The sequence below is a fragment of the Pseudopodoces humilis genome, chromosome 8, assembly GCF_049639895.1.
Source record: "Pseudopodoces humilis isolate 2021_Gansu_Grassland_sample_001 chromosome 8, ASM4963989v1, whole genome shotgun sequence".
In the NCBI taxonomy this organism is placed as follows: Eukaryota; Metazoa; Chordata; class Aves; order Passeriformes; family Paridae; genus Pseudopodoces; species Pseudopodoces humilis.
The window spans coordinates 31320076-31345123 of NC_142207.1; the positions used below are offsets into that span (position 1 = coordinate 31320076).

Here is a 25048-nt window from a genome sequence, read left to right on the forward strand (position 1 = left end):
ACTCAAGAGTCTGGGAACTTGGTAACTATAAATTGATTAAATATTCATTAAAAATGTTATGGCAATGCATCTAGGTTCTGCAGGTGGAGTAAAAGTTACTTGGAATGATTTGACTTGGCAAGCAACACTACATTAGTGCTGAGACATTAAAATTACCAAGGGTTACATTTCATGTCATGATGGTGTTCCGGGAAGTGATTTCAGCTGGGGCTTAGAAGGGAAGCAATAGCAGTGCCTGTAACCTGTACTGGAGATGGGATAGGAGATGTGCAATTTGCTGAGCACAATCCTTGTCTTCTTTTCCATCGTGCTTACAACGTGATTATACTAAAAGAGCTCGTGTTATCTCCAGAGCTCCCAGTCTGTGTGTCTGCCCACACTTTTGCAGGATGCTCAAGGAACCTGACTGAATTTGTCATTTTTATGTTATACAGGGAAGATGAAGGGAAGAAAGAGGGGACATTCCTTATCTTCACCCTTTATCTTGCTGTTCTTCTGTATCGCCGGGCACGCAAATGATGAGCTGGATGGCAGCAAAGAAGAGCATGTTGTGGGTAAGAGATGCTAGAAAGCACCTAAAACTCAACCAACAAAAACCAAACACTCAAACAAAAAGCCCATTAAATGCACTCCAGATGTAATTCTGTACTTGAGAACTTTTGTGGGAAACTTTTGAAATTGGGACTAAGCTAAAAATATTCTCTAACTAGGAGAGAGATGCTTAGAATTATCTATTAAGCTTTAGCAAAATTGCCTTCTACTGGGGCTTCTGTTTCCCAAACTTTTTGGAACATCTAATCCTAATCAAACACTGGGTTGGATATCAAGATGAATCCTTTAAAGCTCTGCTTTAGGAGCATGGAAAAGTTCAATGTTCAGGCAAGGAAACATAGAACTGGATAACTCAGGCTTTATTACCTCACACAATAAAAACAGAAATATGATGAATACCATTGTAGATTGATGTTGCTCTGTTCCATGCACAGATTTCTTGAGTCAAGTTTATTTGCAAAGCTGGATTTAAAGATGATACAATTACTGTCCTGGTAGTTTTCCTGGGCCTTAATGAAGGTCTTTGTATTGTCCCAAGTGATTTGATATCACTGGATAAATAAAGGAGTTGGACTCAATCCTTGTTAATCCCTTCCAACTCAGGATATTCTGCAATTCTGACTAAAAATTCAGCGGTTGAAAATTTTTGCTAGAAAACCAGAGTGACTGTTAGAACTGGGGATGTTCTCAGATTTTCACCATGGTAAGATCATTGTTTACTTCACTGAAATTAAGATGGATCAGAATTCTAGACTGGATATTGTTGTGAAGGGTATTTCAATTTCTTCCCAAACAATTCTGAGAAAGATGAGGGGAAAATACACTGCTGGGGCCACACTAAAATATTCCTTTTTCCTTTGAGGAAATGACTCGAAACTGTCATCACTTCCCTAAGCTGCAGAGGACTATGAAGTGGATGCTTTTATTTGAGAAGTCTGCTTTTGAAGTGCAAATGAAAGTGCAGCTAAAGGGAACCTATTTGTTATGTTTTGTCCGATTTCTATCCAGATTATTTCTCTCTATCAGACTTTTGCAGCAGTGTTCTTTGAGACAGAAATAGTAATTGTGCACAGTCATGGCTATACTAAGATAGGACCATGTCACGATTAGTCACTACAATTTAAGATATGTGCTCTTCCAGGTTAAGTGAATGCTTAGAATGGCTGCTCTGGTTCATGCAGAATAAATTTGTTTCTTTTAAACTCTTTTTAACTCTGAAGTACAACAATGCCCCTTTTGTTTGAGGGCAAAGTCACATCTATCTTTGCCCCACAACTGTTAGTGCTGTATAAATACTTATCTAAGCTTGCAGGTCATGAAGGCCAAATCAGGTTGCACACTTTGTCACCATAACAAGAACTCTTATGGCTTAATTTTTTTTCCTCTATTTACTTTGTTTATAAAAGAAAATAAGTAAATAATTGTAGCAACGGGGAACAAAGAGACATGGACCCAAATGTGCATGCAAAGGAAATCACTTCATTGTAGAAATCACTCCCCTTTGATAATTTTAATTTCAACTGGACAAAACCAGAGCTGAGCAGAAGAAGGGCACCCAGTGGCTGCTCAGCTGCAGTGCTGCTGTCCGTGTCCCATCACCGTCACCCTCCCGCTCATGCGCTGCCCACGCGTTCCTCCCCATAGCTGCCTCTCACCCCCCAACCAACCTGCAGCCATCCAGCCTGCAGCTGTGCCTTTCCAACAGAGCATAACCCTTAACAACTTCAACAAAAATAACCCCAGATCCCACAAGTAATCTCAAGGAAATTAAATAGTTGTTTTACTGGGGGTTATTTTTTCACCGGTTATTTTGCAACCGGTTACTTAGGATTATGTGACCACAAATGGATTTAGTATGAGAAAGAGTTCTGAACTTCTGGGCTTTAATTCTGAAGTAAAAACCCATCAAATGTGAGGCTTAGATACTAAATTAGGATCCTGCTTTTGTGACTACTGAAGACTCAGTTGCAGTGTTTACAATAAAAAAGCTTTTGCTGTACTCTGTTTTCACAAAATATTTAGATTGTTGTTAATTAAAATTGTATTTGTGGTTTCTCAAGATTTAACTTCTGGACTCAGAGACTTTAAATGTCAAAGTTTTGTGGGCTGAAATGTCATTGGTAACATTTATTTTTGAAGTTAGATGATTATAAAGCAATGACATATTTTACCCCAGCATCCCATAAATTTCAGGTATTAAAGGATAAAATTAGTTGAGTGCATCCATTATTTTTAATGTCATACTTTTGGATCACATTGAGTACAAATGCTTTGTGAATTTAACAGGTAGGTTTTTGTCTATTTTAATTACAGTAATAATCAGGACTGCAAGGTCAAGTCCAATGGAATAAAAAAGGATTTTTAATTTGTTCTCTTCCAGCAAAATCTGTCATTTTCCCATCAACAGATAAGTGTAATAACAAAAATGAAAGGTATAAAAATAAGCAGGTTATGTATATTGTTCATTAATCCCTTATGTGGTAGGCAGCACTTCAGTTGATGTTCCAAAGCCTGAAGTAAATGACTCACAAATTGAATGTGCTTTTTATTCATATGTGAGAGCTTGCCAAGAATAAATGTGCCTGCCTAAAGAAAGTGTAGGAAACACAGGGTAGGAAGAGCACTGAACAGTGTGTGGGTGGGGAGCTGTCAAATTGACAAAGATGGAGAGAAAAGAAACAGCTATGCTTTAGTGACAAGGTGCTTAGTATTGATACCACTTATCAAAGGGAGACATTGCCAAGGAAGGCTGGAAAGATGATAGAATATCTTTATAATTAAGGATAACCACGGAAATTTGTATAAAGTTGAGAACACACAACCTAAGCAAACTAAAACGAAGTGTTTTTACATAAAAATTCAGAAATATTTGTGATCTTTATTCTCACAATTTATGTCGTTCTGTTCTGAAAAGCAGCTTCTCCATAACGCCTTTCATATTTATTGTGCTGCAGGTGTAGTATAGAAATCAGTTCATTTTCTAATTAAAAGGAGGATTTTCTTATCAAGCAGCCCTGCAGATTATCCACAAGAGTTTGAAAGCCAAATTAGAGTCTTTTGTTATGCCTACATCCAGAGGAAAGGTATTGTTTTCACTTGTACTAATGTAAGAGGATTAGAGACATTATTCACCGCTTCTGCTTTTGTAATATTACCCTGCTTTCTAGTGAAGGGATAATAGTGCCTTGCCTGGATCACCTACAGCCCATGTGCTCAGGGCTGGCTGCAGCTCATTAGGGCTCTCTCAGTGAAATGCAGTGAAATTCAGTGATTGCACTGAAATGAGGAGTGGTGTTTGTGTGGTAAACAGTCGTCTTGGGATGTAAAACTTGCCATGAGAGTGATAACAAACGTGGGGTGGCTGTGCTGCATAGAAACAGTCTTGGCTTGGCCCCTGTCTGGTTTGACAGTTGCAAAAAGCAGGAAGGCTGAAGGACTGAAGGAAGAAAGTAGTGCCCAAAAATACCTGCAATGAGCTCATTCTCATTGTGAGCCATTTCATGGGCATGGCTTTGGTCGTAACACAGGTTGTGGAGTGCAGTGTTAGGACAGAGTAGTGGGTGCTCAGTGCTCATGTAGCTGACGTAAGGAAGTCATTACATTGAAAATGTAGGGAAGGAAAAGGGGAGAGGAGATTCTGTTGGATTTTTTTTCAGTTTTAGTATGGGAAGTAATAACTTCCCTGTGACAGTGAACATCAGCTGTAATCATTATTTAATGTATTTATAACAAAATTGCTTTGGTCTAGGCTAGTTCAGTCCCATAATTATACAGGAATTCTTAATGTATTTGGACCAAATGTCTAAATTGGATGAGTAATAAATACCCAACAGAGACAGATCAAAAGTGGGGGGGTCAAATTAATTTTTTTTTTTTAAATGACAAATTCAATGGGCTATACTTAAGAAGAAGAAGAATTAATGCAATCATTAACACAAGATGGAAAATTAATGTTGAAGCACCTGTATAACAAGGTTCTATTTGCTGGAAAGTAAATAGAAGTTACAGAGCATTACAAAAGTAATTCAGTGTTGTTTTAAAAAACAAAGGCAAGTGATTTTGTGCTGGTTTAAGGGAAAAAGCACCTCAGGTAGAGGATTATAGTCAACTCTCAGCAGCACGTTTTACCAGGAATACAGACCAATAGGAAACATCCAAATAAGAATTATGAGAGGATTAGAAAGCAAGGCCAATAAGAAGATGGGAAGAAAAGAGTTTATTTAGTACAGAGATAATTAAGAGGAGACAAAAGTCTTCCAATAAAAAGAAAGTAGACAGAGGTTTGGGCTACTGAAGTGGTTGAGTGCAGGGCAGCTGCTGCACTGCCAAGGCTTTAAGCAGCCAGGGGAGCAGCTGAACATGGAGAGCCCAAAATCAAGGTTGAGAGTGCCCAAATCAACTTTCTCTCCTGCAGCAGCCTTGAACTACAAGACACAAATGGTAGACTGGAGAATCAAAACTGATTTACCATGTCTGTATATATGGCTTTAAAATATCTTGTCTATGCATGAAGGAAGTAAAAATTATTTAATATATAATAAAGAATATTCAGGCAGTATATTACCAAAAAAAGGGCTCTCTTACAAGAAGAGTAGTAAAATCCTAGAACTGACTGCTTCAGATTGCTTGGAATTTTACTTCACTTGGTTGAGAAACTCCGTTAACATTCATTCTAATATTATCTTCCTCTGTTGAAGGATATTATATTATCATCCTGTTGAAGGATTTTCACTGACCTTCCTAAAAGACATCTTCACTAAATGTCATATCCTGTGCTTTTCACACAGCACCAAAAATGTAATAGCACTTTGTCCCAGCGTTCAAGATCAGAGGATGAGGCCTTATGCTTAGTTTTATCAAGGTATATTCCACAAGTGAAATGAGTACAGGCAGATGTGTTTCTATGCAGATCTACTGGGCAAACACTCCTGGCTTGCCTCTCATCTGCTATTCTAATCTGAGAAGGAAAGCTAATTTTATATCATCTGTGTGAGTTAAGTGTTCCCAGGTGTAAAATAACGGGGAAGAATTCTTTCACTGTTTCCAGACAGAAGAATGATTCTGTTCCGATGAATCCCTTTGAGACCTCTTTCTTCAGAGTCACTTGGTTACTGTTTGGGGCTGGAGGGTTTGGCCCCTGGGGGTTTGACAGGGTACAGATTTTACTCAAACTATGGCAAGTTTCTAGCATTCCTAGGAAACTGAGTGATTGCCAAGAAGTGTGACAGAGTTAGTCATTATGTTCCCAGCAGATGTGAGGACATCTGTCACTGGTTAACAGCATCCCTGTGACTGCAGGGGGAAAGGCCTTAGGAGGTAACCAAAACAATGCATTTGTTCCGTGGGTCTGATGGGAAGTGGGCTAGGAGTGGAGACCAGAAAGTTCCCGGGATGAACTCTGCTTAGCCATTTGTTCATCCTCTTTGTGTAGTTTTGCAACTGTGCTTGCATACTATTTTTGTTTGGATAGCCCACAACGTTGGGGTGATGCAATGCAGCAAGAAAATGAGCTGACAAAACCCTGTGTCTGAAATTTCAGTAGTTAAGAAACCTGGTAAATTTTCACAACCTCTTGTAGACTGAACTGGGTCACTGGCAGAGGTCACAGAGGGGATCTCATTTCTCGAGTGCCAAGAAAATGACGTGTTTATAAACCAGCTGCCAGCCCTCACCCTGACCACGTTTGAGTTGGATTGGTTTCTGTGGAGCTCTGAGTGTTTGATTTTAGCATTACAGGAGTGAGTTCATAACTTACTGAAAACTTTGATGTTTTGAAGGCATTTTTTCCCTGGTACTGAGTGGGGGAAATCCAAAGTTTCATTTTGCAATGTGCAAAATGTGTCCTCTTAACTTTTTTAGTTGAGCCTTTTAAAGTCCCTTCCAAAGGACTCCCAAGACTTCTGGAGAACTTTAGAACCTTTGAAGTCCAGCTTGGCATTTATTGTGACTTCTAAATACTAAATCTTTGTGGATTCTGAAAGACCCAGCTAATGAAACTAGAAAAAAAAAAATCTGAAATCTTATTTGGCAAGCTGAGCTTTATAGCAAGTTTACCAAATCTAATGTCTCTTAAAATTATTGATTTTATTTAATCAATATTTCCTATTATACAGTCTTCAAAAATTATTTCAAATCTGTATACCCAACTTCAAAATCTGAAAATGTGTTTTTCACCAATATGGCATAAGTCACAAACTATTTTGGGGACTGAATATTTAAATAGAATTTTGAAATTAGTCTTCTTTATATGTATTTATATGTATTTTAACACCAAATGGTCCTTTTGGAAGATCTGATTATGTGCTACAATTGTTCTGTTGATAGTCATTGTGTAATGGAGGTTGTTATTTTTTTCAAGGACTTAAATGCTATTCTTTAAAATATTTTAGTGCTGAAATTTGTTTCTTTTCTGTAGGTTTAATAGTTATAAATGGCTCAAATGGAATAAAACTAGTAAACTTCCATGGACCTCAGTACTTACAAAGATTTATCTCAGCTCTTTGAATTTAATTCAAAGGTTATATAATCAGGTCTATTTTAAATGCTAAAATCATATATATCCACAAAGCAGGTGGGTAGTAAGTACACAAGTTCACTTTTAACCATGTCATAAAGTCTGATTTTTGTGGATTCTTTAAATTAAAACTAGAAACTTAACCTAGTAGTAGTAGAAATCTGTAATTATTACATGACCATGTAAACTCTTCTTCCTTATCTTTTTTGTCTCTTTCCTGGACCACTGCAAAGAGCACAGATAGTTATGTTTGCATACATATTCTGGGACATCAGTGTACTAATTAGCTGTAGGAGAATGAATGAAAAGCTTTAGGTCTGTTCTTCTGGCTCCTATGGCAAGCACAAAAGCTCTGTAGAGCTTGCAAAACCCACTAGGGTAAAATACTACCTTGGATAAGCAAAACAGAAAAATATAATAAACCATGTGTTTATAAGGGAACAGTATCAGGAACTGGATTGCTAGTCAGAATTTCCTTACAGACAGGGTGAAATGTTGCTAGTGTTCTTCACAATGCATATAACAATTTATACACAACATTGTGTATAATACACATTGAAAGACAGAAATGACACAATTTGAAAGCATCCAGCTTTGTTTTGCCTTGATTCTCTAGTTGTATGCTGTTGAAAGCTGTAATGCAAGAAGGGTGAGATTGAAGGGAAAGGTCTGGTGCGTGTCAGTGGTCCGGGCATGGTTTGTGTCCCAGTGAAGTGCCATCTGACAGGAGAGGGATGCCCTCTGCAGGGCTCTGGCCATCCCACGCTGTTCCTTGGCAGATCCTTTCTGAGCCAGGTTCACTGGGAGCACCACATGGAAGAGAGCCCAAGGAAACTTTCTGTCCTGGTGGTCATCGTGTCTTTTGGAGCTACCAGGGCTTCCTCAGTGTTTGTGTTTTGTACCCCATACTCATACCCCAGCTCGTGTGACTGAGCCACGCTCCATAACAGTTTAGAGGTTTGTGAGGAGGAGTTGAAGTTTATACTATGAGCTGTTTTGGTGGAAAATTGAAACCACACATTTGAATTGATTGAATGGAATTTGTGTTCCAATGCAGATGATGTTTTTCTTTTTACATCTGTTTAGTGTGTTCAGAGCTTTGCAGACAGATGTTGTGCAGCGCCTCTCGAGCAGAACACACAAGCAATCTCATTTGGGAGTTACACTATGCAGTATTGCAGCAAACTCACTCAGTTTTCCTACTTCTCCTCTGTATTACAGGTGCTGCTTTGCCACCACTGAAGCTTGTGCATTCATTCTGTGCCATGAAAGCAGATGATGGTCCATGCAAAGCCATCCACATCCGCTATTTCTTCAATATTAAAAGCCGCAAGTGTGAAGTATTCGAATATGGTGGATGCCATGGCAATGAGAACAACTTCCTAACGCTGGAGGAATGCCAGGAGAAGTGTGTGGCAACAGGCCAGTACCCATTCTCTCACCCTCCTATCAATTCTTTATTTGCATCTGTTATTTGTCATTCACAAACCACTTGAATTTGGGAAATTAAAGGCCTCTTCATTTCTTATTAATACAGAAATACAATTCCTCTAATTATGTTTCCAAGTATTCCCAAGTAAGTTGTAGTCATTGAATTGTTTTACATGGTACAAGCAGGCATTCAGGATTTGTAAAGATAGGCAGGTTTTATAGTCAAGCTGTGGAAAAGAGACACCAATGCAAGGAATCTTATTTTCTAGCTACAGCCCTGTTTTGGATGAGTTCCTAAATGAAATTGATTTTGAGGCTGGGCTAAGCTTGTGGGTAGCAAAGATTTTTTTTATTTCTTTCAGAGTGTCTAACCCAAGTTTTGATCTCAGGTTTGTCCTTCACTTGAGAAGTTGATAGAAGTTGTCCAAAATTTTGGCCATCTTCTCTGTTTCAGCGTAATTATTACTACAGTAGCAGATAATTCTCATTAAAAATGTCAGTTATAGCCATTTGTCAGCTTTGCTTTATTGAAACCTCCTCAGTTAATCATTGGAAAGAGGAAAATGAGATCTAACATGATACCCAGCACAATGTGCACCAAGGGCCTTGTGAATGCTGGTTTCGCTATTAAAATTCATCCTTGTAATTAATTAAGGTTTTCAGCATTGTACAAATTCCTCACATGACTGGATGAAAATTAGAAGATTCTTAAATTTGCCAGTGGAGCTAGAAATTTGGCAAGCTTGTATTTTTAGAGACTGGAGGAATTCAAGTCTTATTGATGGTTTCCTCCAGATACCAACTATGGATCTTTCTTTCACTGGTATTTGACGGAATGTGTCTGCCTGTGTAAACAGGAAATAGGGATATCTTGAAGGGGGAGAAGGCAATGGAAATGGCAAGAAAATTTCAGAACAAAGGGGTCCTTAAAGGTGTGTAATAACCTTCAGGTAGTATATAAACTGTGTGAGATTTTTTCCCCAAGTCTCTTCATGCACTGGATGTTCGTTTCTTAGACTTCAAGGTAAGATAGAAGGATTAATTCCCAACAGAAGGTACTTTTCACTCACATATGCCTTGCCCAGCAGCAGAGTTTTCCGTGGTTACTGAGCTCAAGACAGTGATTCTGGGCAATTCTACAGCAGGGAACAGTTAATAAGTTATTCTGGGGATGGGCAGCACAAGCAGCTGAAAATTGTCCCTCTGCTGTCTCTTAGTGCTGTGCCCTGGTAGCACCTAGTGCTATGCAGACCTTGGCAGATGTCATTTTGTTTTCCCTTTTTTCATAATTTATTGTGAATAAATAAATTTTCCTTTTCTTGAATATGGAAATCTGCTGAAGGTGCTGTAGGTTTTGAATTGTTTTGCAGGATACAAACTTGTATCTTCTAGAATTAGCATAGGTCACTTGCAAGCACAGTGAGTTCTTACAGGTTACAAAAAATACTTCCCAGGAATTTCAGATTAGGAAATTGATTTCAGAAGCTCCTATTTGGGTCTTCTGACCAAAGCAGACTGCATATATGACAAGGTAATTTATAGCATCAGGTTTTGTCTGGCAACAAATGTAAATGTCTCCTACCCATTTTCCATCCCTTCTAGAATTCACATCTACATAATGTTTAGATCAGGCTTTAAATCTGTCACATTGTCTGTTTCTCAACACATCTGTATTTCCTGATCAAAATTACTCTGTATCATGTTGCTAGATTATTTAGAAATCAAAGTAAGCATCTGTCTTCCACCCCAGTGTTAAAATAACGGCTGGAGCTGGTTACACATTACCCAAAGTAGTATTTCAAAGTGTTTGTTAATTTTAATGCCTCTAATTTCACAATCTGCAAATGTTAATAAGCCATTTCATATTCCTTGAAAGCATCCCTGGTCTCAATGCCTTTGGTCTTTCCAAAGAGGAGACTGCATGTATTTTATTTACTCATCACATACTAACTCAAAATATAATTTACCATTCAGATCTGTTTTTCTGATCTGCTTTTCAGATTTCACCATAATTTCAGTTAGGTTTTGATTTTAAACAACTGCATGCTTATAAAGCTATCTCTATCAGGATGGAACAAAAAAACACTACAAAGTTTCACTAAAAACTTGTCAATGTCAAAAAGGTTACTCCATTTTTAAAGTGGATTTTTTAAATTTTCCAGTTCTTTTTACTCCAAGGATTAATTTGAAACTTACCTTTTGATGGTCTCTGGACAGATCTACTAATAAGCCTCAGAGACCAGAGGTGCTCCAGGGAAGAAGTGGCAAGAATCAGTCACAGCTTGGCTCAGTTTTCAGGTGCAATACATGAGTAAACACAGTGGCAATGATGTTAAAATAATTCCTTAATTATTAAAATGACATCCCATCAAGAAAGAGGCATATGGAAATCACAATTCTTTAGTTATTAAATAACATAATCTAGCATTTCAAGTTAAAAAGAAAGAAAAAGAATGACATGAAGAAGGTCATTTTGCCCTAAATGCAAGCACACACAAAGTTCAGGAACCTCTCCTACTTGGATCTGAAACAGATCTTAAGCTAACTCTTCCTGAAGTGGCTGAAAAGGGAAAGAACCTTTATATTAATGAATTTCTTTGCATGTTGAAGTCTCAGATACTTCCAGAAGTGCAGATTACTGTTTTGGTGCTCATTTACCTGTATTTGGTATTTTAGCAATTGTTAGGGATAAAAGCTGTTTACAGCACTGTTCCTTCTCCAGACTATACTATTTGTGTCTTTGATTCATCATACCTGTGTTTAAAAAAAGAATACCAAAGTAAGATAGAATTCAAGTCACAGGTTTTAAAATCTTCCTTACAGACTGTTTTATGGGAGAAGATCTCATTTCTGGGCAGAAAATCAAACAAAGAAGGAATTCATCACAGATGATTAATCTGTTTCTAGTTATGACTCCACCAAGTCTAAAGAGTACAGTCTTTCAAGATAAAAAATTGAAAGTTATTGTTTCCTTGAATAGCTTTCAGTGTCAGGAAGACCTGGAATCTAGGATGTTAATTATCTCTTCCTTGTCTGACACCAGGCTGGCTTTTGGTGGTTTCCAGCTAGTATTTGGTTTGGGGTTTCAGCAGGACCCACAGCATCTTTACCATGCTTGGAGTGGAGTTATATGCAAGATTGCACCTGCCAGTATCTCATCCAAAACTTGACACTTCCTGTCACAGGAGATTTGGAGTGTTTGTCCTCAATTTCAATTTAAAGGCTAAGACTGAGAGATAAAAGGGAAAAGACTGGGTTGATAGATGCAGAATTTGGAATGAAGTGTCCAAAATTCAGAATCAGGTGGCATGAGTGAAACTTTATCACATTATTTCTTCAATCTGATGTTGTTGTTTTCACAGAATCATAGAATAAGCTGAGTTGGAAGGGATCCAGCATTACTTTGATTTGGACACGTTTTATCTGGAACAGGTCTTCTAGACCAAATCATGTACTGGCATATTTTTGGCATAACTCTATAGTATAAAACTGAAATTTATTTAAAATGAGCACTGGCTTAGTGTCTACATCTTGGTGCTCAGCCCACAAACACTTCTCTGTGTATGAATAACAGTGATCCAAGACTCTCCAAGAGCTGGATCTGCTTGGAGGAAGAGGAAAAACAAAGGCTCATGATCTCTGTATTCTCTGAATGGGTAACAGCAAATAAAATGATTTGGTGTTATGTACAGCGTGCTGCAGACCATCAGGCATAAAGCAAACTCTTAAATTAATCCCTTTTGCTAACATAATTCAGCAAAACCCCTATATAACTCTGTGAATTTTTGTGAAATCTAACTCCATCTGTGCAGTCTTGTAGTATATAACTGTATTCATCTTACTGACATTTCCAGTATATATTAGTGTAGGAGATCCCTATTTAGTGACTGCAAAAATGAATCTGAAGAGAGAGTACAAGTGACACAAAAGTGCTTAAAACTAAAGGAAAATCTGAAATAGTAAATTATCACTTTGAAGAACGTGAAGACCAACACTGATAAAAATAAGCTCAAGGGCATCTATCTAAAATATGTAGAAATTCAGAAGAAATAACATGATTTGTCAAAGTTTTTAATTTTCAATATTCAGCACAAATACAAAAATAAATGAGCCAGAATGAGTGAATTTCCTAATCAGGATCACTTGTTATCAGTTTGGAATCAATAAGCCACCAGACAGAACTGACTGATGTCAGTACAACAGAGCTCAGAGAGCCCAGCTGCAGGTTGGATATTCTAAGGCTCTCTAAGATAAGGTTCCAATTCAAGGTGACTACTTCTGAATCAAGATTCCTAGTAATCATCTGCATTTTTTGTTTCTTGTGCCCAACACTCACAACTACAGGGAATGAAAAAGTATTTTCTAATAGGAATTTGCCTATAGGCTCCATTGTTTACTGGATATGAGTATAATCATAAATGTTATCATTAGCATAGAGACCTTAATTTTCAAGGCAGGAATATAAATTTTAGGCTGCTTAAGCTTGTTAGTATAGGAAAATACCTGCTGATAAATGGTTCTAGTCATGATGACAATTCTAATGTCTATTATTTAGAGTGGATCTACAAAGAAATGCACTTTGTTTACAAAAAGGAGATCAACTCAGATGTGGATTTGGCTTTTTGACTGAAACCAGAAGCAAAACCACTGTTGACATGGTAGTAAGATTAAAAGATTCTAGGCCTGTATAAATTCACAATAAAATTTTCCTTTTCTCTGCCAGAAGAGTAGAGATCATATGCCAAAATATGATGCTGATTTTGCCCTGAAGGGGACAGCTGAGTGAGATTAGTGAAACGGCCTGATATGCGTGTCCGTCGTTTAGGTCATGGGATTTAAATGCTGAGGGCCAAGCCTCCTACTAATAGGAAAAACTGGAAATCTCTTCAAAGAAATGCTATGTCATTCTGAAGTGCATGCCATGTCTTTAATATTTTTTAAAGGGTAACAGCTGCATTGTCCCAGAGGTGGAAGGAAAAATGTGTCATGACAGAATTTCTACCCAATAGATCTGCTTTGATAATATAACATTGGCAGGTTTCCAGAGAAAACTAGGTTAGAACTATGATACAAAAGGGCAGTAAAATACAAAACAAGAATTATGAAGCAATGCAAATAAGGTGACTAAGGCAGAGTCCAGAAGCTGCTGGCTACCTTTCTCTCAGCTGTTGAAATATTGTCAGCCTTTCTCAGACATTGGATGATCTGCTCTGCCCTTGGACTCTTTTACTTACTCCTTCAGTTTTATGATTAGACAGTCTCCTACAAGGAGAAGGCTTGTTTCCAGTCTCTGAAAAGGAACTTGAATTAAGATATCTAGTTGCTTGAGCTGATACAATAAAACCCAGACTCCTGCATTAAAAATGGCAATAACAACTTCGCTGCAGATCATGCACAGAGAGAACAATGCAGACGAAGTTTTCATCTACACCCCCCTGGGATACCTGGAGATACTTGACCAAAGGGGCCTTAATACTATTAACTGCATAAGGAAAGCTTCACTCAGGCCCTACATGGCAGAGCAAAGGATTTTGGAATGGGAATAGGATGAGGGAAGTCTTACTGTCTTCCTCAGTCAGCTCCAGAGCCATGAGCAGTATTAGTAGCTACCGCAGTTGGGTTGTTAGTCTGCTAATTACTCCTCTTTCGAGGAGTAAGATTGCATGATACAGGACCCTGGATCCAGTATCAAGAGGAGTAATTTCCCTGTTCAATTCAATAGCGATGTACTTTGATTTCAGTACTTTCTATATTGTCAAGTTTCCAATATAGCAGGTTTTGCTATACAAAGGAAATGGTACTTCAGTTCTCCACTATGAGCTTTTGTGCTGCTTCCCAAATAAAGAGAAAAAGGAAAAGGAAGAGATGCTGTATTCTTATTTCTCAATGCTTATTGTTACTGCTAAACACACTGGCATCACAGGTGAGACCAAACATACTTGTTCTTGCTAAATACTTTTATTTGTCTTGCAGAACTTTCTCAGAAGATGCCGTTAGCAAAAATTAAGAAAGGTAATTATGTTTACATCATAATCTAAGATTCTTCTACCACAATAAGGGATTTATTATCTTCTTTTGTTAGCTCAGGACAATACATAAATTATCTTCTAACAAAAACAGATTAATGTCAGATTAAAGCCAGTTCTTAGTCCAGATCTTCTCTCTTCATCAAAGTATTTGAAGACAGTTGTGGTCACTGAAGATGGTAGTTGCACTCTCTTCTCCACAAAATAAATACATCATGATTCTTTTCTCTTTCCTCAGTAAAAAGAGGGACTCGGCAGAGATTCAAGCATAGTATAATTAGCCATGATGGGGAACCCTTCCTATGTATTTTGAGAATAAACTAAATGCTTTGTACTAATACCTTTTTACTTTTAGAATAAAAGGGAAAATTTGCTCTGAAACAGAACATTTTAGGCATTGCCTGTGGAGGTTACTAGAGGGTAGGGCAGATGCCCTAATTGCAGATCAAACAAGGGAGCAAGTTTCCCATTCCTGAAGGGACAGGTAAATTCCTGAAAACTCAGACTTCCAAAATACTTTAGCCAGTGCTAAATTATTGGGAGCCCCTTACTTAAACCCTGTAGGTCTGTTGAGAAAACTGATGTTCCCAACGAGGATATTTCAGCTTGACACTCAGAGCAGAGCTTGTGAAGACTTACTTCCCCTTTGCACATTGGGGACTCACCTGGATGGGGCCCACTGTGGGCAGCCAGAGCTCCTCAAACACAGACCTGAGTACACTTTTTCACAAGTCAGGTCCTCTTCTTCTGCTTGCTCTCCTTCATCCCTCCTTCCACTCAAGACTTCCTGAATGGGTGTGCATTAGCAACTTGCAGAAATGCAAATACTTACACATACATTTTGAAATAGATTATAATCAAATCACCTATCTTTACAGAATTGTATTTGGAATATTTTCATATCAGATGATGGTTTTCCTGTTTTCTATTGTCTTTTCTATTCTTAATATGTTAAAAAAATCATGAGTATACTATGGAAGGCTGATTTTTCCACAGATGCTGCAGATTTTGACACTACTTCCTTTAAGAGCTGACCCTAGTTCCCTGCTTTTAATGACAAACCAGAACACATCCTGCAAAATACAACTCATGGTTATCATCAGCATTATTGCACATGTACTGATGTTTCCACTTACATAGTCTTGAATATCAAGTCCTTGGAGAAAGATGTGGCATTTAGAAGTATAGTACTGGTTTGTATGGTTAGGATCATGTTGCCTTCACGAACTCTCTCTTCAAAAGTGGCTATAAAAATTAGCTGTGAGCTCAACTAATTTGGATTTAATTTCATTTGCAAGAACCTGCAAGAACCATTTGAATATAAGAATATTCTGAATGAAGGACATCTGTTTTTAAGAATCAGTCATAATCCTGTAGTCTACTTTGCACACCCTTATTTTTATCTGCCTTCCTTTTTTCAGTTAATATCTATCTAATAATCTCTTTGTATTATTTCACAATATTGTGCAATGTTTAATGAGAGAATTTTTTTGTGCAACTCCTGTTGTCTGCGAGCTCCTAGCAGATGGAGCAGATACTCTTGCTGGAGTCTTGCTGTTCCCTGTCTACACACCTCTGTTTTTAGCTGATATCACAACATGTGCCTTGCACATATTTCTCATATTTATTGCTCTGTGTGTGCTTAGCTTTCTAAATCTCTGCACATCAATGGGTGCTGCCTTTGCATAGGAAGAGATGTGAAACACCTGAACTGTGGACTACACTTACTGTCAGAGAAAGAAATTTGTAATGAAGAATCACAATTAAGCTATCCAGGAATGCTAAAAACAGTTGATTTGGTTGCTTTATTCAAGAATATTTTAGTGAATTAATTTTGCATGTGATCTCTGAAAATTATTTTTTTGCTGTTCATGAAGTAAAAATTGAAATGCAATATATTGCCAATTAATTCTTAGAAAAACACTAGTTGTGAGCTATTTTAATATTTTATATAAATTCAACATGTGCATCAGTTGTCTTTAATAATAATCTAGTTCTAGCAACAAATTCGAATATACCTAATATAAATACCCTAAAATACACCTAAAATAGGTGTAGTAGGATTAACTTTGCAAGTTGATAATCTACTTCTATAATGTTAGGAACTTCAAAGTAATTGTTCTATATCCATTTTTTTTCTAAATGACAGCCCATTGCACACCGTTTTATATTTTGTGAATTTTCACAGCTAAGCAAAGCCTTTATATGTTAAACCTGATAGGATTTTCTAATATGATGGTTAAACAGATTTTTCTCAACAAGTCAGCTCAGACAAAAATCATATTTCAAAATATCTATTAACAAGAATCTTAGAATTCTTCCACATATATTTCATTATTGTTACCATGATTTTAAGCATACTATTTTAAGAAAAAACTGAATATGATGAGGACTTGACTTTTGGGGATTGTCATATGGCTATGTGTTTTTCTTCCCTGCCAGAGGATGTGAAATCATGCTGTGATATTCAGTCAAATTATGCAATATTAATTTGTTAACTTTTTCTGGGTTGTTATTGTAGTTACTGATTACAAACTCAGAACCGGGACTGAAATATTCTAGAACAGCTGCTCTGTCTCCCTGTTTCTAGTATCTTTTTATAAGGATAAACTGCCCCAGACAAACTGCACTGCTAGATTTTTTTCCATTCTATTTAAAACCCCTTCCTTTTTTCTTCTATTTGAACATTGCTTTGTGTATAATTCACATTAACACTGACAGAAACATAGATAATGAGCATGTGTACTTAGGTGCAAGTGATCCAGCTGAGATTCGGGTCTTCTTTTAAATCAGAACAAAAACTAATTTTCAACTTAGAGTGTCAATGTTTTGGAACTTTAAAGGACTCATTAGTTGACATTTTTAAAGATGTGATTTAGTGGCTACTTGAACAGAGCAATAAATAACCCTGTAATATTGCAGTGTTAAATATAGAACAAAAGCAGCACAATGAAGCAGCAGTTATTTTATAGTTGGCCTTTGGCCCAAAGTCACAGGTTTATTTTGTAAACTTCCCCCATTTCTGTTCTTGTCTAGGGATGCATTTTAGTTTTTTTCTTCACCCACCCTGTTCATTATTTAGCATTGTTTCTAGGAAAGCCTGACTTCTGCTTCCACGCCCAAGAGCCAGGGGTCTGCCGAGGGTATTTTACCAGGTATTTCTACAACAAAGAGACAAAACTGTGTGAAGCATTCAAGTATGGTGGATGCCTAGGAAACCAGAACAACTTCAGGAGTTTGGAGGAGTGTCAGAACACCTGCCAAGACAACTGTAAGTTGATGCTTTTAGTCACTCTTAGTTTTACTCTTGTATAAAAAATGGTGTGTTTTGAATGTATTGTGCATGGAAAATAAGACAATTTAGAGGTGGCAATAATTTATATAGATTTATATATATAATTTATATATGAAATTTACAATAATTATACATATTTTTAAATAAAAATACCAAAATGTGAAGTAATAAGTAAAAAATTGGTAGGTACTATTTAAGGAATATTACAGGACTCCTATGTTTTTTACTTTTGTCATGACAGCTAACCTAAAATCTGCCATTTGTTTGATTCTATAATACCATGAAACACCAGTGTATGTTTTTAACCCATAGATCTGCATACACTCCTTTCAAACCAAGTCTTGTAATGACAAGAGGTGTCCATATAGGAATTTTTAACTCACTGTGTATTGCTAGCTTCCCACCAAAGATTCATGAAACACCTGTGTGTTCCTTGGGAATGATTTGGCTGTGCAGCTTAGGCTACAAAAGCCATTCAAACTGACCACAGACCAGTCATTTGCTTCCTTGTCCCACTTGTTCCAATGAATTGTTCTGCATCAGGATACAGTAACCTTCAGAACTCCTCTCCCTTCACCAAGTGCTTCATTTTGTTCATAAGGCAAATACATTTTCCCATCGAGAGCCTCTAGACCTCTTATCTTGCTTGTCTCTAGTGGGCCTTTTTCCAGCACTGTTTCATAAGCTGTCATTTTGGCAAGGGGAACTTGAGCTTATTCACCCTTAAAGTAGAAAAGACAACTATGCTTCTTTTTAAAGACTTTTTTTAAACTATAAATATGTAGTGCATTTTCCCTACTTTTGCTGAAGCATTTTTTCCTGAGCTGTGATTCCACTCTTACCTTCTGGACTAAAAGCTGCAGAATATTCATTTTCATTACTTTAATCTAAAATAACACCTTCATGTAAATTTGCATGAACACCCAAAAAAAAAGGGATAGGGGCTGTTGCCATGGTCTAAATAGATTGATATTTTTATTTTTGAGATATTGAATCATTGATACCAATTTTTGGTTTTTTTCTTAACAGTTTTCACTTCCTTTGTCTTTTTTTTTTTTTTAACTTAGCAAATTTATTACCAACTGTTACAGCTGAAGAGCATCCCAACACTGTGAGCAGCAGTTCCCCAGCTGAAGAGCATCCCAACACTCTGAACAGCAGTTCCCCAGCTGAAGAGCATCCCAACACTCTGAACATCAGCTTCCCAGCAGAAGATCCCAGCCAGTCTCCTGGGATTTTTGGTAAGAATTTGCTTTTGTTGTTTATAGTCAATCCTTTGATGCCCTTTGGTTTGTCCACTGATTTTTTGCATTTATTGCAAGACATGTATGTCACTGGAAATACCTGAGCACAGGGAAGTCATTAAAATTAAAAGTAGCTTCTGAGCCACTTTCTTGCCAGCAATACATATTTTGAAAAAGGCTTACAATTGCAAAGGTTAGAATGTCTACTTGTAATATAAAAATAATGTCACCAAGCTGTGTATGATCTAAATTTTGCATCAGTAAAATTAAGGAAGAAAAAGGAACCCATGGCAAAGTTGTTTCAGCAACCTGAGTTTCCTGCACCTTTGGGCTTTAGAGATGTTGCTTGGCAACTGGCATCAGTTGTGGGTTTGAGCAGGGCCAACAGGTACCAATCACAGCTGAGGTTCAGAGCTTGGATGTGTCTACATAGCCCATCATTGACTGTTTCACAACAACTCTATTTTCTCTTTTAGGTAATTTGTTGCCAACTGCTCCAAATGAGAAGTCCAACACCCTGAACAGTAGTTCCCCAAAGGAGGAGCCCAACCAGTTCCCATATTTTTTTGGTAAGAATTAGTTTTTGCAGTCCTTAGCTCTCAGTCTTTTTATATGGATTGCACTTCCATTTCAACCCCTCTTCTGACATACCTGAGACTAAAGAATGGGCTTTCATCTTCGCCAAAGGATTTGATAAGCAGAGAAAGTCAAAGCAAAGGAATGTGTCACAACGTACAGATCTTTGCTAATATCAGGACGTGGAAGGTTGACCACCCTCTTTAAAAAGTGTACACTTCCTAAAGCCTGATTAATACAAAGGGGAAAAGCAGTCATGCGTAATTCTTTCAGTCAAAATTAATATTTCTGTGAGGATCTAATAGGCAAGTTATTTAAATTCCTTTTACCCAATATAAAGAACGACATTTGGATTTTAGAATATATCATAGTATATTTAATACCATAATGTTTCTATTTTCACTGTGACCATACTGAACTCAGTTTTGGGTTGAGTATAATCACAATGAGTATGAATTAATTTAAAATGTTGCTCCAAGGTGTTTTTGCACTATGTATTATAATGCAGAAGGGTCTCTGGACCTTTACTGAGGAGGGATAGGTTTTAACAATACCAGCAGCTGGACACTGTCCACTGTAGATGGCTGGTGCTTGCTCACACTGTACAGGGTGATTGAATTTGAGGCATGTCATTTTTATGATCCACAGTTGTGCAAGAGGAAGCAACAAACAGTTGGAAAGAGCCTGAGCATTCTCACCAAGTATTTATGTCGGTTTTTTGCATTTGCACTTGCTTGTACTTTTGAGGACTCAGTGACGATGTAGAGACTCACTAAGGTTTTTGTATGTTATATATTCTGTAAGATAACAGGTGGGTAGGTGGCATTCCTGTGCTCTTTGCTTAGAATGGAGTGTCTAATAAAGCATGAATATGTGTTGTACACTATTTTTGCCTGAACTGTAATCCACATGCACTGCTGCTTTGATGGAGGTTTCTATACAGTTGTGTTGTTTGTTTACCACAGGCAAAGCATCAATGCACTCTGTATTTAAATGAATGAATATAAAACAGTAAAGCTTTTGGCAACCTATTTTACTGAAAACCATTTGAATTGCATCAGGTCTGGTTGTAAGTCTACAGGCATTAAGGGCATGCACATTCCCTGAAGGTTTTTAGTCATAGTATCAATGCTTGAATCCCCCAAACAGCTAAAATATACCAGGAAAGGAGCATGATTCAGTGTTTTCTCAGAGGGAATGGAAGGGCTTTTAATTGTTTCAGCAATAGGAGAATTTTCCTGCACAGCAGACTTTGAGAGTGAGAGGTGAGGGTAAGAGAAAGATAACTGAAGGTTGATGGAACAAGGAGTCAGTGTAGCAGAATGGGTTGGGTGAGAAGCACAGCCACGGAAGGACCAGTGAATTTCAGAAAAGTCTGAAGACCCAACAGGTTCTTCTTTATTGTACGATCTTTGTCTTGCACTCATCTGTCTTGTGCAGCCTCCTTCTCCTATTCTGTTTATCTGCTTGTACCCTTCAGGCTGCTGGAATAGGCTAAAATCATGTGTTTTGTGCAATCCCACTAGAAAGGAAGGCAAGAGTATGGCCAAAGCTGACAGCTGATTTCTCCACAGGGATATGGAGAACATTCTCTCCACTGCTGCTGTTTCCAGAGTTACAGCTACAAAGTGAAGCTCCAAGGTAGAGACAGGTCACTCAAACGTGCAGGGTAACTGTCTGTTACCTTCTGTGAGGGACAAGAATTTGACTTTCACATATGAAGTGAGGGTCAGAGTGAACTGTTTGGGAAGAGTGGCTGATGTCTATCTCCTCAAGCACAGACAAAGCGGCTGATCTGCCATTGTAATATCTATTTTGTATGTATATTGGCCTGGCTATGTATCTTTTTTAAAGACTATTTTAAAAATTAAATATAATTCAGTTAATTTACATTAAAACATGAAAAAAAAATTACAAGGAGTTATCTCTTATAGAATACCTCACCTCACAACTGACATGCTATTTCATCTTGATTTTAAGAAAAAAATGGGTTGTTGGTATGTGTAACTTTGTAACAATATCAGGTTTTTAGATTTACAACATAGTTCTTGATCTTCAGAAGATTAAACTGTTCTATGACCAAATAAACAAACCATAGATACAGATATGAAGTTTCTAGCACTCTCAGCAAAGAATTTTCTGCAGAGATTGGAGATTGTTCTGTTCTCACTCTGGTGAAACATTATAATAACCTTTATTCTGTGCAAACTAAGAAAAACTGAGGCTAAAAATCAAAGCTTTCATTTTATGTGATCTGTGGTAGAAAATTGCAAACGCTATACCTACATTTGATTTGTGAGATTTAAGTGGGAGACAGGATCAAAAGTCAATTTTCAGCTCAGCGAATTTGGAATAGCATTCGAATGCAGGCCCTGCCAGTACAGAGTCAGGGTCATCTTTTACTGATATAAATTGGCACAGTTCTATTTGCTTTAATAGATCTGCACCAATTTATACCTGTGGAGGAGTACTGTCAAGTGTAGAAGATTTATTATTTTTGTACTAGCCTGTCCACTTGAAGATTCTTTTATTTTCACTTTGCTGCAACCAGAAATGAGGAGCTGAAGTCTACATGTATCGAAACTCTGGCAATAAACCTGAAGCTTCATGAGTGTCACATGCTCTGATCTAGCGAAAAATAGTGCTTGCTGCATTCCCTTTCCTCCCAAGTAAATTTCAAACTTCTTTTGTAGTGTGATTACTTAGCAGTCCACTGTCACACAAGCCCTGCAAAGCCTGAGGGATAAGGATTATTGTTGCAGTGCAGAGGGAGTTATTTCTGATAAATTTGGGTCTGTCTCTGGATGTGCATTTTTCAGAGACTCTGAAGTTATGATCGTGTCATCTGTTTATACCTCAGGGTGGATGGGATTCAAGAAAGGGCTGTATCATAGGAATTCAATCTTAAACCATACAGTGTGTACCTCTTCTTTTTTGGCTCTTGGGACTTTTGCTTTTTTCATTTTCTTTTTTTCTTCATAGAAAATGCAAGAGAGAAAACTTTTCAACAACCCTCAGGAAAATGTGGTTGTGAAATGGAAACGTTTCGGAGAGAAACTCAAGAATAGGCATAATAGTTCAACTTTCTGTTCCATCACATCCATAAATGCAGCACTAGGAACTGGAGCTGAACAGACTCAGCTGCTGTAATGTTTTTGTGACATTGTTTATACACTGCCTCACAGGCTTTTAGATTGTCCTGCCAATAGACACACTGGGCATATTTTAGACACAGAGAATATTTTATGCTTACCTGAAGTCAAGTCTTTTAGTGATCAGTAAATTCAAATAAATTTGTAATTTTTATTCTCTTCAGCAGAGAGGAAATTATAATAAGTTATTTGGTTTTTATTTTAAAATTCTGTTGTGTTGGAAAAAAATGGCTCTAGGAGGCAAAATTAAGAGTTTTCTTCATGGGCTGGTTGCTTCTGTGAGTGAAGAACAGGCAGATATTTTGAAGATAAACGAGGAACTGTGTTTGGTCTTTGGGGCATTTATATAACAATAATATAGGCAAGGAATAACATAATATTTGGGAAGAATACAGGAGGGATTCTGAATAGCACCTCAGAACGATGGAACCAGCGATTTACCTCATCACTGGTTCTGTGCTTCCCCCAAATCTTGCAGTCATTATGAGAACTCCTTCATGAGGAGACTGTGGACTCACTGGAGAATTCTACATGACAGATAAGTAATTTACATTACAAAGTGTATTTTTGAATTTTCTGATATAGTTAACAAACCTGTGCTGTTTGGCCCTTTCCTCACTGGCAAGCCTTTCTGCTCTGTTCTTTGTAGGTTAAGAAATTAGCAGGTTAAAATAGGCGAGCTATGCTGAATATATGCTTTGAAAATTAACATCCTCTCTATCCAGAGAGAGATGAAATTAGTTCCAGGCTCAAGAGTTCTCAGAGCAGTACCAAAAGCATTGCCTTAGTTAATTTAACTACCATCCTCACTATAAAAAAACCAGTAGGTTTAATATAGATTTTATCACATTGTGGACTTCTACTCTTAACCCAGTGTGAGACTTAGTCTTGTGATAATGCCACAATTATGAAAAGAAGTTAAGAGATTCTCCTTTTATAGCTTGAAACTAACTTAGTCTATCTCAAAAAAGCAACTCATTACTCAGTTTTTGAATTTCAGGATTATTTTTTTTAATACTCTGGTGTTACTAGCACACCATTCTATGTCTTTCCCAGCAATTTTTCATACTTTTTCACCACACCAGTTCAGCTATATTACATTTCAGATTAACCTTTTTTTTAGCAGCTGTACAATGTGTAAGACACCTAAGATGTAGCACATGCTTTTTGGGTATTTTGTCAGCCTCCTGAATTGCCCAGGTTAATGCATAACTTCGTGCTTTCAGCAACTCATCTGCTTCCCACTTTTGTGACCACAGGATGTCTTCAGCTTTGCTGTAACCCAAATGATTTCCTCAAATTTTTGCTTTGTTTTTCCACTGAATCCCTTCTGTGTGGCTTTGTACCTTCAAGAGTTCCATCTGACTGGCTTCACATTTGCATTTATGCATTCATTTATTGCATTTATGCACCCAGTTGCCTCAGTTCTGCTGCTTCCTGAGGAAAAACAGTGCTCTTTTGGGTCCCTCATAACTGATGATATAATGACTCCCATTCAGCTTCTTGTAGCCTGTGCAGCAATTTTATCAGTTCCCATTTTGTTTATTAGTCACTCTGGGGTGATAGATGATGGAGTTCTTCCAGGTTTGGGAATTCTGGAATGGATTTGCTTCTTGAGATTGTTCCAATGCCCAGGTCCTTTGGCTACCACAAGTTCATCCTCCAGTGTTTCAGTTCTCACTTGCAGTGACCCTGAAAGAAGAAACCACCAGCCTCTGCTTGGAATGGTAAAATCCTGCCAGCAGCACTAACACACCAGCATCTCCATTAATTTGTGCACTTATTCTTCACATGCAGTACTTTTTTATTCTGCAAGTTACAAGCTATTGTTTTATAACTGCTCAATGGTTGCTTACCAACCTTATTACTTAGGTCAAGTTTTCTGTAGTCATTTAGCAAACTCAGCACTGAGGTATTGAATCTTACATTGGAAATGCTGGGTGCCTTTACCTTCTCCTTGATTTCAGAATGTCTAGCAGTGATTTGCTCCATTAACTATTAGAAATATTTGCCATCTTTTTAAAGCTGTCCATGTTTAATTTATTTCACCTTACTTTCTACAAATGCTTCACTTGAAACTCCTCAAAATTAATTTGTGTGCGCTCTCCTGTGGCAGAAGTGGCAATTTTATCACTAACAACACAGGTAAAGGTATAGCTTTCAGGTAAGCTTTTGCTGGCAATCCAAAGACAGAATGAAATTTTACTGTGGTATTTTTTTTTTTTGTAATCATAAAAAGATGCTTATGTCAAATATCT

At 37.4% G+C, this 25048-nt stretch overlaps 1 protein-coding gene across 7 annotated transcripts in view; it reads left to right on the forward strand.

Annotated features, from left to right (window-relative positions):
* Positions 1-25048, forward strand: part of TFPI (tissue factor pathway inhibitor) — a 141943-nt gene that overhangs the window by 115955 nt on the left and 940 nt on the right. For 3 of the 7 annotated variants that reach the window (XM_014259094.2, XM_014259091.2, XM_088058955.1), the window contains exons 2-7: positions 435-554; positions 8288-8488; positions 14471-14509; positions 17606-17794; positions 18886-19059; positions 19539-19631. In XM_014259094.2, the coding sequence (XP_014114569.2) occupies positions 440-554; positions 8288-8488; positions 14471-14509; positions 17606-17794; positions 18886-19059; positions 19539-19631 (811 nt within the window). In that variant the 5' untranslated portion in view covers positions 435-439. Of the gene's footprint in view, positions 1-434; positions 555-8287; positions 8489-14470; positions 14510-17605; positions 17795-18885; positions 19060-19538; positions 19632-20286; positions 21491-25048 lie in introns of those variants that run through there. The other 4 variants (XM_088058956.1, XM_014259092.2, XM_014259095.2 and 1 more) reach the window with 3 other exon arrangements.